Source organism: Neolamprologus multifasciatus, chromosome 19 (genome assembly GCF_963576455.1).
Source record: "Neolamprologus multifasciatus chromosome 19, fNeoMul1.2, whole genome shotgun sequence".
Classification (NCBI taxonomy): Eukaryota; Metazoa; Chordata; class Actinopteri; order Cichliformes; family Cichlidae; genus Neolamprologus; species Neolamprologus multifasciatus.
In genome coordinates, this window is record NC_140457.1 from 24,127,789 (window position 1) to 24,146,910 (window position 19,122).

General features: G+C 41.0%; 1 protein-coding gene across 2 annotated transcripts in view; it reads left to right on the top strand.

Moving 5' to 3' along the window:
• LOC146496687 (transcription factor IIIB 90 kDa subunit-like) overlaps window positions 1–19,122 on the top strand; it is a 147,570-nt gene that overhangs the window by 44,893 nt on the left and 83,555 nt on the right. For both annotated transcript variants that reach the window (XM_085144319.1, XM_085144320.1), the window contains 6 exons: window positions 1,240–1,389; window positions 4,594–4,687; window positions 5,659–5,785; window positions 7,411–7,450; window positions 7,846–7,938; window positions 13,253–13,576. In XM_085144319.1, coding sequence (XP_085000445.1) covers window positions 1,240–1,389; window positions 4,594–4,687; window positions 5,659–5,785; window positions 7,411–7,450; window positions 7,846–7,938; window positions 13,253–13,576 — 828 coding nt within the window. The remainder of the gene's footprint in view (window positions 1–1,239; window positions 1,390–4,593; window positions 4,688–5,658; window positions 5,786–7,410; window positions 7,451–7,845; window positions 7,939–13,252; window positions 13,577–19,122) is intronic.

Sequence of the window (19,122 nt, forward strand, 5' to 3'; positions counted from 1 at the left end):
GTTAGTATCTTGCCCAAGGATTCTTGACATGCAGACTGGAGGAGCCTGGGATCGAACCTCCAACCTTCCGATCAGTAGGTGACCTGCTCTACCTCCTGAGCTACAGCCACCCCCAAAGGTGATGAGCAGTATCATCAAATCACCTTTGGAAAATAGCAGCTGAGGTATCAACAACAACAATGATGTCAGGTTAGGAGGCAAAAGTGAAGGGCATCATAGATGACGATGAAGCATGAAACAGGATGGTGGCATCTCCTCACAGAGCTGCGCATGATCATCAGCCATGAGCACATTTCGTTCACAACCTTCAAAATTAGCTCCTTGACGTCAAACAGTCAAACAACCCTGAAGTCTTTTGTGCTTTTCTACCCAGTGTGAGAAAAAGTCTTCACTTTGATTGGCCTACAGCTTCAGATTAGGCTCATCTAAAATATTCACTTGAGTTCATTTTAGTTTTATTAGTATAGCTTCGAATCACAGCAAAAATCACCTCAAGGGGCTTTATAAAGGCCGTATCAAAAAGAATCCTTTTCAAAGACCATTCATTTTTAAAGTGGTGGACACAGAAGCTTGAAATGAATTTAAAATAAACGTCTGAATGTAAAGTTTTACTGTTAGCTGTGTTGTAAGGTAACCGCCCTGCATAATACAGAGAAAATCCCACCAATCAGATGACACCTTATGAACAAGCACTTGGCGACAGTGAGAAGGAAAAACTCCCTTCTAACAGGAATAAGCCTCCAGGAGAACCAGGCGCAGGGAGGGGCGGACATCTGCCATGACCGTCTGAGGGGGGAGGGAGACAGGACGAGAGACACACTGTGGAAGAGAGCCAGAGATTATGAATGAATGAATGAATGAATGCATGCATGTGGTGTATAAACAAAATTAATCACAAAAAGGAAACGTTTTGTTCACTAACAGAATATCGTTTTTCACCGTAAAAATCAGAAATTATAGTAGAAACAAACTTTCTGTCATTTTAATTGTTTATCTATGTTTTTACTTTGGCATATTATGAATGGAGATGAGGGCATAGAAAACCTGAATGGTTCCTTGATGCTATACTATGAACTGTGGATGTATAGCGTCCACAGTGTTGCATTATTATGTTGACTTTGAGAATCGGCTGTACCAAAGAAAACATATGGGGGGAGTACAGTGGCATTGTTATACATTTTTAAGGCTGTCCTTGTGATTAACTTGGGAAAAAAAACCAATCTTTCCTTTTGCCACCAGACCCGTGCCTTTATATTCCCCGTTTTGCCCAAATGCTGGAATTTGGCGATAAGACCCGCGAGGTCTCCATGACGGCGCTGCGTCTGGTGCAGAGGATGAAGAGGGACTGGATGCACACGGGGCGAAGGCCGTCGGGACTCTGTGGAGCAGGTAACTACAAGCTGAAGCAGCCTTCTTCTTCTTCAATTCGCAGGAGGGGTGCTGCTAGCAGCCCCGAGGCTCTGAGCAGCGGGACTGAAAATCTGAGGAAAGAAAGTGATTAATGCTCTCTGCTGGAAAGTCAAGGTGCCCTTAATCAAGATGCTTTAACCTCAGACTCTCAGAGAGCCGATCAGTGACCGGAACGCTTTGTTACATGTTTTAGTGCAGAGGCTCATTCTCTCTAACAGGGAATAATAAAATAAATTTTAATTTTGCCACATTTTCCTGGTGACTTCATCAGTGTGATAAGGAAGTGAATGTAAGCAGACGCACTCATGGGGCAGCTATAGATCAGTGTAAGAAGGTTTTATAAGGGCTGCATGCACCTAACACAAGGATGTATCTGACTGCTATATTTGACAGAAAGCAGTGGTTTGCAGGTTCACACTGTGCATGCTTACACTACTAATTATGACTAATTTTTACCATGAGTTTTGTTCCGTGCAGTTAAGCCCTCCTGACCTTTGATGCTTGGAGGCTCACACACAAACAGTTTATTTCTCTCGCTGTCTGGGTTATCGTGTTATCACGACATGATTCCCAGGTTAGGCAGCCTGAGCTGAAAGATGCCTGTCAGCATGAATTGTTTCATAGAAACTTGTCTTCCTGCCAGTTTTAGTGGTTTTCAGCATTTCTTCTAAATGCTGAGAACGTCTCTGTATAAGCTTTATGATGTCTTAGCATCCCACTCTTCCAACTACATGAAGATTTTTGGTTGCAAACGCGATACCTGTCTGTTAACTTTCCAAAGAGAGCTGTAAAACCTGTCCAGAATGATGTGTTGGGAAAGTGTCAAATCTTCCCACAGTGCTTTTAACATATTAGAAGGAACCAAATGGTCATGTTTTTGGTAGTGTCTAACACGATAACTCAAAAGGTTTTGATTGAATTCTCATAAAGCTTTGTAGTGGTGTAGAGTGGGGTCATGTTACCAACCCATTAACATTTGGCTCACATCCACCAACATCTTCCAGGTCAACCTTTTTAAATTGGATCCCAAAATGTTTTATATCTATAAAGTATTGTTAAGAGAAGCAGAATGAGCTGCCTATATAGTTATTAATATACTGTAATATAATATTATCTAATAAGGTTATTCATGTCTAGTTATTTACAAATTACAATGCTCTTCCCTTAAAAGTAAATACTGCCCAGAGAGTTAGTGCAGGTTTGTGCTCTCTGACTGCTTCTTGTTTCATTTCAGCTTAATGTGAGAGTCTTTGCTGTCGTTTGCGTTCGAGCTGGTTTCTCCTCTCTCTGCTCTTGATTTTACTGTCGGTGTACTCGTCACACGTGAGTAGCGGAGGAGATTTGATGCTGGTGACAAAGGATAACAGTTGTGTTAGTGCACTGGGATGAAAACTTCCAAAGAAGTGTGAGCTCCAACAGTACAGACGCTCTGTTGTTGGAGCTCTGTTGCCTGAAGCATGAAGAACGTGTTGTTGTAGCAGGAGGGAAATGCCTCCAACTTCTGACTCTTTGCTGTTGGCTAACTCTGCGCTAGTCTACTTCTCCCCTTAGCAGCTGCTGCACTCCTGCTGACATGCAGCACAGTACACAGAGCAATGTAGACCTGAAGTGCGTAGATCCGCTCTGGATACCCCATCTAGCTTTTGAGGCACTATTGGACTGATACCTGGTCCAAATATCAGAGCAGTGCTGGACAGTTAATAAATGATACATGATTCAGTTACTTTTCTAAGTTCACAAAGTCATTTCAGTTAGTTTTAAGTTTTTAAAAGTCCAGTTTTTATGTCAGCTCTAAATGCTGATGGGGTAGTGTAATCACCCTGCCGGGTGTGGACACACAACACTGTGGTTGAGTCTTGGTGACCCTGACCTCAAGGTCAAGGTTAGAGGTCAGGTTTTCTGAAAACTCTTTAAGTTCATGAAGATGTTTCACGCCTTATCTGAGAAGCTTCTGGAGTTAATCGCAATAACTCAAGTGCAAAGTCACCGATGATTTTCAGATTGACACCATAGGTGCAGTCTTATAAAATGAGAACATTACATTATATTAACCAAAGACGAGCATTGTTTATTCACGGGTGCTGCACGCTGACAGTCAGCTGCACCTCTCGCAGTGTTTGTAGCCGAGTGTTCCTACTGTGGATCTTTTGGTCACCTGCCAGTGAAACCTGTGGGAAAGCCGATCCTGCCTGTCTAAGCTGGCTGCAGCGTGTGAGGTTTTTGATTTCCCACCAGATACGTCATCGTCTTTACGGGACTTTGGTGGTGCAGTTTATATTAAACAGCTGAACTCAAAGGCCTTCCTTCCTTATTGTGTTGTGATTGCTACAAAGCCCAGTACATCGAGGCTTTGTGCATTACCTGCCAAGACGTCCTGAAATCGAATCGCCGCCTTCTGCTGCTCCCTGCGTGTTTACTCCCATGGTTTCAGTGTTCATCTTTCTCTGTTACTCTGCTGGATTACCTTAATATTTAATTACTCATCATAAATCTTTGAGAAGGAAACACTCAAATGGAAGAAGGAAAAGTTTGTTCCTAAATATGATGCAAACATCACTGTTGACGGTTTTAAACGTATGCAAAAAAAAAGTTTGTGCCAGGAGAGACGAGTTTATAAGTTGCTTCTTGTGATTTCAAGGACAAAGAGCTTGTGAATGCGAAGCGACAAACGTATTCAGCAAGGAAAACCTGCAAATCTGAAGTCGTGTGGTTTTTAAGGTAATGGCGATGAAAAATGTCTGAGAAAGTCCTCAGCGGAGCTAAAAAGCCACCACTTCACTCCTCAAGGCTGTTAGAAGTGTGCATGTGGAAGTGGAAGCATGCATCTATCTTTTAACAGGCTCTTGAGCGAGGCAAGTCTAATGACAGTTACATAACTGTTCCCCTTCAAGGCTCACACTGCAATTCATTGCATAATATTAGCGTTGTTGTTTCTCCTTTTTTTTTAATGTGGGGGTGGATTTGTTGGCTCTGAGGTGCCCCCGTTTTGTTGGCTCCTCTTCACTGTTTAAGGTGCACATCTAAAAGTGCCTAAAACCATAAGCTCATAATATTTTTTTCTTTTAGTGTTTAGTCACATCTCGGCCTTTTCTCTGATCATACACGGACACACGTTTTGTTATTGCTTCTGTGCAGATTCTGGTTAAATGTCATCCCTGTGTGCGTTTGCTTGTTTGTTTCCAGCCCTTCTTGTAGCTGCTCGTCTACATGACTTTCGGCGCACTGTCAAAGAAATAATCAACATCGTCAAAGTGTGCGAATCCACGCTGAGAAAAAGGTGGGTGATTAAAGTTTGTGATTTGGTAGAAAATCCCGGCTGTGGAGGCTCGAAGTTTATGGGATTTGTCTGTTTTTGCCAAAATGAGCAGCAGAAGTTCCTTCTTTAAAAGTTCTGCTGGTCCAGATGATCAGCCCAGATGTTTAAAGAAAGAAAGAAAGTGTACTTTATTGATCCCCGTGGGGAAATTCCTCTCTGCATTTAACCCATTCACTCAGTGAAGCAGTGGGCAGCCATTGGGCGCCCGGGGAGCAGTGTGTAGGGACCTTGCTCAGGGGTACCTCAGGGTAGCTGTTCAGGGGAATCGAACCCCCGACCTTCCGATCATGGGGCCACCACTCTACCTACTGACAGTGTTGCCAACTTAGCGACTTTGTCGCTATATTTGGCGAGTTTTCAGACCCCTAAAAAAAGTCGCTAAAAAAAGACGTGAAAGCGCATATCGCTTTTACTCTCAACAAGCAGCGGGTGCTGTAACGCAGTCAGTTCTTCTTTTACTCTTTTACTCTTATGCTGTTTTGTGGATCACAAGGTTTAAAACTACTTATAAACACACACACACAAAGTAACTCCACCAGAGTGCCTATTTCGGGTCACTTTTGCCGGTCCAAGCCCGGGTAAAGGAGCAGGGTTGGAATTGTGACATTAAAAAAACAATAATTGCTAAAATAAATTTAATTTGTAGTTCTAAATAAATTCTAATGCATTTAGGACGTTTTTTACTCACTTTATGTCTCTTCCACGATGTTATTTCTCTCTCCAACAACATAGATTACAATTACATTAGCATGACCAATTATGCAAATTAGGTGATGACATCATTTAGCGACTTCTAGCGACTTTTAGGACAGCCAATAGCGATTTTCCTTACTGAGGAGTTGGCAACACTGCCTACTGAGCTATCCCTGCCCTAGATGTTGAGTCTTAATTACCTAACTTATCTTTTGCCTTGTAACGCCACTTTGCGTTAGGCTGACAGAGTTTGAGGACACGCCGACCAGCCAGCTCACCATCGAGGAGTTCATGAAGGTGGATCTGGACCAAGAGTGTGACCCGCCCTGCTACACAGCCGGACTAAAGAAGAAGAAAGCCCAGCAGGTGTTTTTCCACACAAACCTCAGCCTTCAATTTACCCCAATTAATGTACCATAGCATTAGAAACGCACATGCGCATCAATCCTGATCAACTCAATTACTCATGAAATGACCCATTCATCCCTCCACAGGGAATATTAAAATTTCATCCTTTATTATCTTGATGGTGACATACAGCCCTCAGGCTTTCCCCAATAATGGATGAAGGGTATTAACCTCTAAACTAACACCATCAGTGTTGTCGGTGTCCTCGCACTTTGTGGGCTCTGTAAAAGGCCATCGAGCTCTTTTTAAGGCATTGTCCCACATACTTGTTGCTTTAACACATAACAGGAGACATGCCTGATGATTTAGGGGTGAGTGCGTGTAGAATATATCTGGTGCCTAATTGTCAGGTCTTAAATTCCATATAGCTTCTGTACTTCAGTAGTTTTGGTTTTTTTTCCCCCACTCACCATTATTTGTTTTGAGAGTAAAAAGTATTTCACAATAGAAGTTTTCCTTTGCTTTATTCCTTCTAGTATTCGAAAGGGATTTTGCACAACAAAAGACGGACTGACCTGCAAGCAGAGCTAATGAAACTTGAGCATATGCATGTGACTCCCATTCATCATACATGGCGTGATGATTACTCATTGCAGAGGTTAACGTCTTCATTTTTCTGTCTAATGCCAGCCTTCAAGAGGAATCACCTCACTCTCGGGACATTTCCACAGCGTGACGTGTGGCCAGCCTGCCGTTTAATTAAATACAATGTGATTGTAAGGCTGGAAAATGTTACTTTAAAAAAGGCAGATGAAATGAAGTTAACATGTGAAGGTGTCGTACCGGGCTCATGATTGAAGGCGACCAGCTCGTTAATCAGAGATGAAAAAGGCTTTAATTACTTGAAAGGCTGTTACTGCATTAACCCAGGTTCAGGTGACACTTCGTACTAGGATTGATCATAATCATGATTTGAAAAATGAAATCTGAGTATTATCCATATCAATATTGTTGATATTTGATGATTTCTGTTAAAAATCAAGTATCATTAAAAAGACTCGTTCCTTTCTGGAGAGGTTTACAGCAGTTTGTTCATTCTTGGCCACAAAAACTGTAAACTGTATCCTGACAGCAGCAAATTCTCAAGATCTTGGGTTTTTCTTTGTGGAAACTGACAGATGGGCTTCAGAGAGTCGGAGCGTACTTGTTTTTCACCCGGCTTTAACAAACAAAAGCTGTGAGATGTGGCCAAAAGTTAAAAAGTGGTAATTTTTTTACTGATCTGACTTTACTGGTGGAGCTTTTGCCCAGTAATGAGCTGACCTTTCTCATGCCATAATGTAAAAAAGAGGAAACATTGGAGTTAATGTAAAAGCTTTGTGAAAGTACTCACAGAGTGCTGTTCTTTAGTCGAGTCTCACACCAGCAACATCAAATCAAACTCACGCACGTTATACACCGGGGAGGAAAAAGCACTCTGAGAGCAAAGGGTGCTGCCGTTAACCACCCCAGAGCCCTCGTGTTATAACCTTCTTTTATTCTAAGAGGTTTTATTCAGCGATCGTTTCACCCTGTAGCCACTATTAGAGAGGAAGCTACTTTCGTTGTCTCATCCAAACCCTCTTTTCTCTCCCTCATTGTAGCTGGAGATTGAGATCAAGAAAAAAATGGATGACGTTGAAGGTATGAATGTCTCGTCGCTGTTTGTTTGCCACCACAAACACAAAGTCCTGGCTTAAGTTTCTTTTATTTTGTTAAGTTTTCAGAAAAGTTTGTGTGTTAAAGATGGACATTTGGTTACATGTTGTTGTTTTCTTGGAAGTGTTTGTTGACCTCGACTAAAAGCAGATCAGTGTTGGATGTGGTTGAAGCAAAGAAAACATAAATAGAGGACATGATTTAGACTTAGTACAACTTGTAATTAACCTTGCATTATGTTACACTGCTAACATATTGTGCTGTAATTATGGGACTATGAGAAATATAATTGAATGGGTTAGCCTAGAAAGCCCTAGAGAATCACGCAATCTAAGTCTTTATGGAAGAGTTCCTTTGACATCGTTTTACACCTTCAACAGGTGAAATTCAGGAATACCAGGAAGAAATAGATGCAGAGCTGGAGAGCAGCAGACCCAAACTGAGAGGAGTGTACGCTGCCTATGCTAAGGGAGGTGAGTGATTTCAGAAGTCCTTCTCATGTCCTCAGCTGTTTATGTGCTGGGGTAAACAAGACCTTGCTCTGCTCCACGCAGGGTTTTCTGGAGGTTTGGGAGGTTTTTAGTGGTGGGGCTTTCAGTGACTGAACACTGCTGCTTGCTTATGTTGGCTAATGCATTTTTTTTTTGCAGCAGCACTGTATGTATGGAGTGTTTTTTAAAAGCCTGAGAATCCTGACAGTGTGACCAACTAAAGTCTAATTTGCTGCCCATTAGAGGTGGGAATCACCATACATCCCACGATACGATATTATCACAATACTTAAAGCACGATACGATATTATTGCAATTTTTAAAAATATTTTGTGATATTCAGATTCTGTACATAAAGGTAAACTTTATCAATATTCATTTTATCTAATATCAAAGTCTCACACTCAGTCTTTCTCTCATTTCAGTTTTATTGTTGACAAACTGAACGGTTTGTATTACAGTCTAGTCCAACTTAACTGAATCAACCATCTGGTACAATTATAGCTATTCTGAACTATGCAGTTTATGAAAACTATGCAGCCCCTTCAGCAACTGAAGAATCTAAAACAAAATATAATTTTACATTAAATAAAAAAGTTTTAAACTTAATTAAAATAAAACATGTCTTAAATTAAAATAAGTAAACTGTCATGTTTATTGCTGCCAAAAAAAAGTTAAACACATTTGGACAGTGAAGGAATGTCAGGATTCTTGCTCAGAAAAAGGATCAACATGCTCTGAAGTCAGAGCACAAAAACCTTTTTTGTAACAAAATATCGATTTCTGCTGTCCCTGTATTGATACATTATTAGCAAACAAAATATCACCATACTACACAGTATCGATTCCCCCCCCCCCACTCCTACTGCCCATATTCTTCCGAGGTTGTACTCTGGTATGTCAGGAGACAGGTTTGCTCTATCGTCCCGGAGCTTTGGCTCTGTGGTAAAAAATGCAAATCCCAATTTTCACAGAGACAGTTTGAATTTGACCTCTAAGGAAATATCTTAATAGGAAATATTATCTTATACTGCTGGAAAGCCTTAAATGGTGCCACATTTGTAAGTAAAATCCATTGTTCAGCAAGGTTGAGTATGTGGGTTGTGACCATGAAAAACTTGCCAAACAGTTTATTCTGCTATTTGTTTGGTTTGTTTGTTGGATTGGATGATTGAAGTCTGAGAAACGAGACATACGGGCGTTTAACAAGCTGGGACCTCAGTAGCATGTGGAGGAACCGTACACTGCCACAGCAGCCTGGTACCACCTGACCATACTGGTCAGCAGCTGCGTCTGTAGCAAATGTCTTTTCTTTATGTGCTACGTTTATTTATATGTATGTTCCCACTCATAACTTGTTACCATTCTATAAGTTTATTTAGTTCTTTATTGGCGTCTCATTGTTGTATGATGGTGAGCAGACCACAGTGGATTTATTGCCAGGGGCCCCAGTTAAAGAAGGTTTTATTTATTTATTTATTTAATTATTCATATTATATTCTTTGTCTAGATCTTAAATCTATGTTTAAGGTGCATGAGTTAAGTTTGTGGTGCAGTATTAAGGTTAAACATGGTATTTGAGTGACGCAGGCCTGAAAAGCCAACTATGAAGGCACTACATTCTGTATTGAAGATAAAACCATTGACCTTGGATTATAATAATCATTTAAAAAATGGTACCATGACCGGTCTGGAGCTAAGGATAGAAAAGCTGTCTCTCTGCATTTTGTCTGTTAAACAGTGTTTAAGGTTTAGCTGCTAGTGCGGCTACCGATTTGCAAGCGAGCATCTCGTAGTGTGAATTCTGAACACCGAGCCGACGTGTCAGCGAGTGAATGCAGCAGCAATAATAGAAGCAGCTGCTGATTTGGTTGAGTGGGACGCCCAAATCCAGATATCAGAGGGGAAACACCGCTGCGTTAATGCGGGATGACGCTTTTATTTGTCTTTCTGTCGCTCACTCGGGCAGGATGAGAACTCTGAGCTGCTGTTTGTGAAAGGCCCACCCAGGAAAAATAAGACGCAGCAGACTGCACTCCCTGTAGCTCTCACCCTTTATCTCTTTCTACCTTTGGCTCTTTATCTCAGCCTCAGTCTGTCTTTCTTCCTCGCACACAAACACGCCCCGGTATCCCTCTGTTTCTACGCAGCGGGGGAGTCGCAGGTCTGTCACTGATTTCAGGCATGTTGTTCTTCCAGCTGCCGTGACGCTTTCAAATCCGGCAGCAGTTCGTTTCTTCTCAGACCGAGTTGATTTCCCGATTTGAGGTCTCAAGCCTGTGAGGGGACATTTTAATTATGGCTGATTAAAGGACACATTTTAATTAGGTAGCAGGACAGCCACAACTATGATCCCAATTACTTTGTCAGAATATGAATATTTATCACCATTCCATTTTCTGCGACTCGGGAAGCCGAATAAATTCCCTGCACTTGTGGGATTTTAGATCAGTATCTTGACCCTTTAACTGCTGTGGCTGCTTTCAGTGTGCTGGAAAATGTGGGTTTGTTTTTTTTTTTTCTCACTAAATTATGTTTAATTTGAAAACTCTAATTATGGTGTACAGTTATGCAGTCTTATTAGTCTTCAGGGAATACTCAGGAGTTCCGAACTACATAAAATGAAGCAAAGTAAAAGTGGGAATTTTTTTCAAGGACAGATGTTTTTTTATTGTGAGTCTGAGGCTACGTCCACACGTACCCGGGTATTTTTGAAAACGCAGATTTTTCTATGCGTTTGCACCTTTCGTCCACACGTAAACGGCGTTTTTGGTCACTGAAAACGGAGATTTTTAAAAACTCCGGCCAGGGTGGATTTTTTTGAAAACTCCGTTTTTGCATTTACGTGTGGACGAGAAAAACGGAGAGAACGCAGAAAACGCAGCGTCAAAGGTGTGCGCATTTTTTGACGTCACACTGTGCGCTGCGTTATTGTTTCAGTGAAATAAATTTCTACAATACTATTACTGTTAATTGTCTCTGCAGTGTTTAAATGCTTACATATACACACACAGTTACTGTCCCTCCACACATACGACTCTGTTCTGCTTAGGGATGGGTATCGTTTAGGTTTTATCCGATACCGGTGCCAAACCGGTACTTTTGAAACGGTGCCGGTGCTTAAACGGTGCTCAAACCGGTTCTTAAAGAATGGAGAACACAAAATTGGTCCAAAAACCTCTCATATTCAGCTGTTTTTTTGTAAAAAGATAACAATGTTAGCCTTTTCTGCAGCTATGGGGCATATATGGTATCACTCTTGGCTGGAAGCAGCTTAAACAATGGAAAAAACACAAACTTTGTCCAAAAACCTCTCATGTTTAACTGTTTTCCACTTTTTCTTTGGTCATTTTAGCCTTTTTGTCCAGGGTGAAGGGAGTATCTGCCATCAAACAAGAAGACAGCCGCATGTAGCTATGATGGTGTTTGCTGTTCACCTTACATGCATTAATGTAATAACGTGGTTAGCCTACTCAACGTAAATTACACACGAACAACATTAAGCTACTCACGCAGAGAAGAACGGCTGCTGCTGCATCATCATCCTCATCATTTCTGCTACACTGGCAGGGCTAGGGGCCAGGACTCTCCTCTTCGGGTTTTTGGGGGATGTTGCTAATTCCGGGTCCGATAACAGGCACCACACCCGCAGTAGATGTGCTCGGTGTGAGGTCTCACAGCAAGCTATCAAATACGGCGCATTTCTCGGCTTTAAAAAAAAACACTATGCGTCGCCAGGTGTTTCATCAGATTTGAGGTGTTACCTCCTTTGACAGTATCACAGTATCAGCTTAAAGCACTTGTTGCAGCTGCTGAGTTTGCATCTTTTGCTGTGAAGTACAGCCAGACTTTGACCGCTTTGCCTTGGGCATTTTTAATCTGTAGCTCTGCTCTAAAAGAACGTACGTACCTGGGCCCGCCTACTATCCTCGGAAACGTAAAATGATTGGCTAGAATCTAAAGTGTATCATTCCATACCAGTTGGTGGCGGTAATGCACCTTTCAGTTGTTTGCCAACCGCCAATACAAATGTAAGGAAGAAGAAAGTGTATCACAGCTCAGGAAAAAAAGCACCGAAATAAAGCACCGAAATGTGCGCTGCTTTTCGGTCTGGTTACTACCGTTTATGTCAGAACCGGTGCCATGATGGCACCGGATACCGGTACCCATCCCTAGTTCTGCTTCTATGCCCCATCTTTGTTTGTTTTTTCCCACCGAGGCTTCTAGACTTCTGATTGGCCAACATTTCTGCACGGTTAGGAATATATCGCCACCTGTTGCTTTGGCATGTTCCTAGCAGTGTTTTCCTTCATTTCTGCCTTTACGTGTGGACGGGATTATTTTTTAAAACGAAAATGGAAAATCTCAGTTTTCAAAAATACCCGTGTACGTGTGGACGTAGCCTGAGAATTAAACAAGTCACCTGCCGGCCATTATAGCATTATAACTGCATCCCTATATGCTGTTAAGCTGACACACATGAATGGTTGTTTCAGTCGCCTTGTCCAGACACGTTTGTGTGTTTACATTTTAATAAACATGGTGACAAAAGTTAAAAGCTTAATGTGTTTAAAAAGCTTTATACTTTCAGCGTGTTGTTTATGGTCCAATTATCTCATTTTTTTTTGCAACCTTTTCAGTTAAACGGAAAAGCCGACGTCCTGTTATTTCAAACTGACCAATGACGAGACAACATCAAAATATTAAACTTAACAAAATATATTCAAAGAAAAGTGGTTCAAATTTCAGGAAACGCTAAAAGCTATCAGTTTGGAGACGTTTATAGTACTATAGTATATGCAAGAAACATGGCAGGCTATTTGCTAGCTGGATTTTTAGGTTGCAGTTGTAATTTTGCATTTTGTTAGTATTTGCATTTTGTCAAACCTCAGACCAGTTGTTTAAATTTCATCTTCACAGTTTAGATATAATAATCCAGCACCACCAGGTAACCTCGCTGCATGGAGGAAACACAGTTGCCACTCTTTGCTAGCTACTATTGGGAACCCTGTGCACCCAAGATGGAAACAATTGCAAGTGAGAAAGTAGCATGTTTCACAATCGTGTTTTGTTTTTGACACATTTTGAACAAAAAGGAGGAACTTAGTAGAAACCCTTTTAAACGAGCCATATTCATTTGTTCTTTTTTCTAATTGTAATGTCATGAACTGTAACATTTAACTTGCTGAGGCCTGACCTTTGAGTTGCTCTTGGTTTATGTAGCCTAGCTTAGCATAAAGACTTTGCACACAAAGTCATAAATGAATGACACATCCCCGTTTGTCCTGCTCCACAGATTTGGAAAATGATGACGAAAACAACATTCTCACCATGTCATCGAAGCTGGTGGAAGACGAGGAACCAGAAGACGAAGATGAGCTTCGAGCTGTGGCCAAGCACTTTGGCAAAGACCTTAACGAGCTCACAGTGGAGGCTCTGATAAAACTGGAGCAGAAGAGACCAGAAGACGAGGAGGGGAACCAGGAGCAAGAGGAGGACGGGGACTTCCCACAGCGAAAAGCCCCATCGCTGGCGTTCCTCCTGGGATCGATGCCCTCATCAGCCACACTGGGCCTCTCAGAGTCCATCAGCAGCTGTGTCACAGACGAGAAGGAGAACGGTAAGTACAAGTCATTTGTCAGCTTGGAATAGCTCCATCCTTTTTCTTTATTTGCAACATCGGAAATGAGACTATTGCTGATTTCTGTTATAATCTCATTTGTTTGTCGTGTCAAGTTTCGTATGTGACCAATATTTTAGATTTATTTTCTTTAACCTTATTTGTTCCTGCCTCGTTACACTGTTGCATTTAATGTGCCATAAAAATGGTCCAAGCTTAATAAACCCTGACTGTGCAAACAGTAGTTTAAAAAGCAATTTGAAGACGGCGGTGCGTTTAAGACGAGACGTCAGGCCTTATATCGTCTGCCTCACTAAACGTCTTTATAAAAGCAGGCGTACCCTTGAGAATGATCTGATTCCAAGTGCTGCAGCTATATCATTCATCCTTGACTGTGTCTCGTACGTTCAGTATCACCATAATAATCCATAATCATGTTAAAGGATGCTCTCTCAGGTTTAATTGCAGTAATTAACTGGGCTCTATGAATGAAATAGGCTGTGCTGTGTTTGTAATGTCTCCTGTTCTGCGTTACCTTTTCTTTTCGAATGTGTGGGAGGATGTTTGCTACATGTCTGAACTAGAGCTGGGCGATATATTGAGTTTTTAAAAAATATCGATATATTTTTATACGAGATATAAGATGTGGCAATATCCTTTATATCGATATAGTCTATGTTACTTGTGGAGCCGCAAGTTTGCCTCTCTTTCGTCCACTTTTGTCTTTACGCAACATTACTCGGCCTCGCCTCTCCTTCACTGAACACAACTCCCCCTCCTCCCCCATCGCTTCACCTGCAGGAAGCGACAAGATGGACACGGCAAATCTCCGTTAACGAGTTACTGCGCATCGCCCCGTGCGTGGGGCTGGACGCCGTCAACGTGTTAGCTAGCTAACCACGCTAACGAGCTAACCACGCTAACGCCATGCAGCCCAGAGGCGCTGCACAGCCTAAAATCCTTTCATTTTCTCAAAAGTTGACAGCGCGCCTTATGTATGAATTCTGGTTGTGCTTGATGGCCGCGAACAGATTTTATGTGGTACACAGCGCTCAGCAATCTGTCAAAAAATGTTTTAGTACGACTTTGCTAAGCTACGGTGCTGCACCGCTTGATGGATTGTCAGAGCATTACGGCTACCGAGGAGCCTCGCGGAGTGATACGTACTGTGCTTCAACGTAATATTACCCTACTGTGTATAAGGACCATAAATGGCACCTGTTAAGAGACGTGGTTACGAAGAGGATTTCAAACTCAATGCTGTCAGTCACACAGTAGAAGTTGGGAACAGAGCAGCTGTGAAATCTGTCTTTGTTACTATGCTCAGCGTCTTTTAGTTTACATTTTGACTGCACAATTGTGAGCTTTTTGTTATGCACAAAAACAACATTGTTTTCTTTTATTTATGGAGCGTGATTATTTAATAAATGCTCATAATTTATTTTTGAGTAAATTTTATGTACATCTATGCTCTATGTTAATAAAAGTCCCTGTGTGACATCTGGGACACAGCTTTGACTAAGAACTCTCTTTTTGTTCTTACTTTATGGCTTAAAAAAAAAAATCGAGATATATATCTTATATCGCCGTCCAGGTAAAAAATATCGAGATATGAATTTTGGGTCATATCGCCCAGCCCTAGTCTGAACCCTCGAGGACACTGTAGATCAAAAATGTTCATGTTGTTGTAGTTTTTTGTTTATTTGAGGGACTTTGAACCATTTCTCTCCAGAAACGACATTTAAACATGTTTATTTGGATAATTTTGCACTCCAGATTTTCATTTATGAGCCATGCCTGTTATTTTTTTTTTTTCTTATTTGTTTATTTTTTTACAAGCGATATTGAGCCAAGTTAGTCTCCTGGTCTTTTCTGACACTTCTAGTCATCATCTGCATTGTCACAGTCTGGCTGAGGCAGACTGTATGGAGTGAGGAAGGGGACCCAAGTGCAGACACGCAAAGCAATAACTTTTAACATAACTTTTAACATAACTTTTAACATAACTTTTAACATAACAAATAACGATATATTTATAGTGGATGATGAATAAGTACAAAACAAAAGACAAAATCAATGACAACGCTAAACAAAACCCTAAACTGGGAGGAAACTAGAAAGTAACGTGAAAAAACCCTAAACATGGAAACCTGACAAGAATACGTGAATACCTGGAAACATGAGGTGAACTTAGCAGACGACCTGAACACGAATGACTGGAAACACACAGACTAAATGCACACATGAGGTGATCAGAGGAAGTGGAAACACCCGGGGAAATGGCTGATAAGAATGAACATAACGACGCCACGGGTGGGGGGTAAAACCGAACACACTGAACACAGGAACACAAGACCTCTTCAAAATAAAACAGGAAACATAATGGCATGACAACAAGAACTTGACAACACAAGACACGCAGACATGAAAACATGAAGGTGAGGGAGATTTAATACAGGGGTTGTTAACACAGGTTAATGGCAACCTAGGCACAATAGAAATGAACATAGAAAACCTAAAGGACATAAAAATAAAGCATGTATACTCCAAACTGAACTTTTTGTCGGTGACACGAACACTTTTCCACCTTTAGTTCAGCATGAATACTTGAATCTGTTGGTGAAATAGTTTCATACAGTGGCCACCAGTTTATTTTTGCAGCTTCTGTTTAGAAATGATAAAGTCTTTATAAAACTTGTCTGTGTTATAAAGTCTTTTACATGTAAAAGCCTGGTTCTGCTGGAGGTCTCTACCTGTTAAAAGGGAGTTTTTCCTTCCCACTCTTGCCAAGTGCTTCTTCAAAGGAGATCATTTGATTGTTGGGGTTTTCTCTCGATCATTGTAGCGTCTTTATTTTACAATATAAACCTCGTTGCAACTGTTGTTGTGATCTAATGCTATATAAATAAAATTAAATAGAATTAAAACTAAACTACTCGAGTGTTCTCCAGTATTCATGAAAAAAGAGCCAACAGATAATACAGCTGATTACACCCTCAGTTAATTTGACTTATTAACAGTTTCAAAAATAAACCATTACAGGAATCCATCATACATTGTGTGTAATTACTTAATTACACGAGTAGGATGCACTGCACCCCCACCCCTTCTTAGCTGGGTGCACAGAGGTGTTGATGGATGCAGTGTAATGGTGCCATGATGCTGCATCTGTTCTGATGTAAAAGCCTGTTTTTACAGCTCTGAATGTGAAGACGGGGGAGTCATGAGAGGCTAAGAGTGGAAGGTGAAGTGTTTTGATTGATTGAGGGGGGTAAGAGAGGTTATGACGTGGCTTTATGTTCAGAGAACATCATGCACCTTAAAGGTCAGAAGGTTTGAGTCTCAGCAGAAGCCATAAATATTGACCTAGGTCCCCTTTAAAAGTCATTTCTGAGACTTTTTCTCGACAAATGCTCTTAAATTTTTACATTTATTTCCCTGAAAGGCACTTAAGACCAAGTACCCTTTAAATGTCAGGTTTGGTGGGGCCAAAGAGGATAGCCAACTGTCTGTGATTCATATTGTCAAGAATAGGGATTGACCAAAGGGTTGTAACACATTAAAAAACCATGGCTTTATATTCACCTTTGTTTTGGAACAGTGGCTTGATATAGTAGGAAAAGCAAAATAAATGTGTAAATTATGTTTTATTTTGAAAACGTACAACTTGGCTCAGTGATGGAGTAGCAAGTAAATTCACCTTGGATGTAAAAGAGCCCCGATTCAAGAGTGGGACGGGACACAAACCCAGCCTCATGGGTCACAAACTATTGCACTCCTAGTGTCTGTCTGGCCTGGATAAATGGGAGGGTTACATTAGGAATGCCATCCAGTCCATCCAGTGTAAAATCTGTACCCAATCAACAGATCCATCCTGATGAGGAGGAATTAAAGGAGCAGCCAAAAGTACAGTGAAAACTGAAAACGGTAAAAAAGAATGCGGTTGGCCATAATGCTTAATATAATAGTTAAGGGAATCAAATACTGCTCTTAAAAAGAAACAAAACAAAACTTACTTGGCTTGAACTACTTGGCCCAAATTGTCCATCTAGACTGTTTTGACTGGTTTGGGAGATATTGACATGTCGATCTTCTCTCAAATATAATGAAACTAAATGGTCTTTGCCTTGAGGCACTAAGAACTCAGAAGCACTATAAGTCTTTCCAGAAATTTCAACCCTGTTGGGGAAAAATCCATAAGCCTTGTTGTGTATTTTTGTGTAGTTTCTTACTACCAAACTACAATCGGCATGAGAGAGGCTTGTTGTGCTTTTCTCCAAAACTGGACAACTCGGCACGAAACAATCTAGCTGGATAAAAAGCTTCTCGGGCAAAGGGGAGTGTTAAATTTTACAGTGGACTTTCCTTTTAAATGAAACATTAAAGTCAGCAAGGCAAATACAGTTTTAGATTGTAAAGATGGGAACACCAAGTGGGAACCTCCACGGCCGAACAAACGAAGTGCCAAAAACTGCAGCTCCACTAACTCACACTTGAGACAGTCAGTCCCTAGAGTTAAAATACCCAACTTTACAGCTCTGAAGAGTTGGTTGGCCTCTATGGATAGTTTCTTGTGTCATAACAACCATGCAGGACATGATTTTCTTTTTATAAATCATCATCTGGTTACTGGATAATTTAGTTGTAGATGTACATTGACAATAAAGGGCTATTCTATTCTATGGAGCTGGCTGCCACTGCAACTCTGGAGTCACTGAACTGGACCTCTGACATGTGTGTGCTATAGGTTAGAAATATCTTCTTGAATTATTCTTGTATTGAACTTTGCACTCCAGTTTTGGGTAGTGAATTATTTTAAGTTTTAGCACTAATTTACAAATGTGAGTGTCAGGCGTTTTATATTGTAAGGTAGGCCCTACAATAATAAACACAGAGAAAAACCCAACAGTCATATGACCCCCTATGAGCAAGCACTTTGGCAAGAGTGGGAAGGAAAAACTCCCTTTTAACAGGAAGAAACCTCCAGCAGAACCAGGCTCAGGGAGGGGCGGGGCCATCTGCTCCGACCGATTGGGGTGAGAGAAGGAAGACAGGACAAAAGACATGCTGTGGAAGAGAGCCAGAGATTAATAACAATTACGATTCAGTGCAGAGAGGTTTATTAACACATACTGAGTGAGAAAGTGGATTGAAGAGCAAGGTTGCTAGCATTAGCAGATAAGTTAGCACTTTACACTCAACCAAATATGATTAATTCTGCCTCCAGTAAAACTAACGTGGTGCTGGCTAAAGTGCAAAATGCTGCATTTAGAACCAATTCCATGGTGGATGTGCTTATCTCTTAGTCTGTCAGTAACACTGTCTTCCTCCCTCTTAGGACACACTCATCTCGGATAAATGAACTGAATAATTATGATTATTCATGAATAATGATTTGGAACATGTTCCATTTTTATTCAGTGCAAACTCCACTTAAGTAGCCATTAAATCACAGGATGCAGGTTTACGTGCAAGATTCATGAAGATCGCACGTCTGCCACTTTAAAAGCTAATCATGTTAGCACGATAGCATTCAAGTCTGAAGT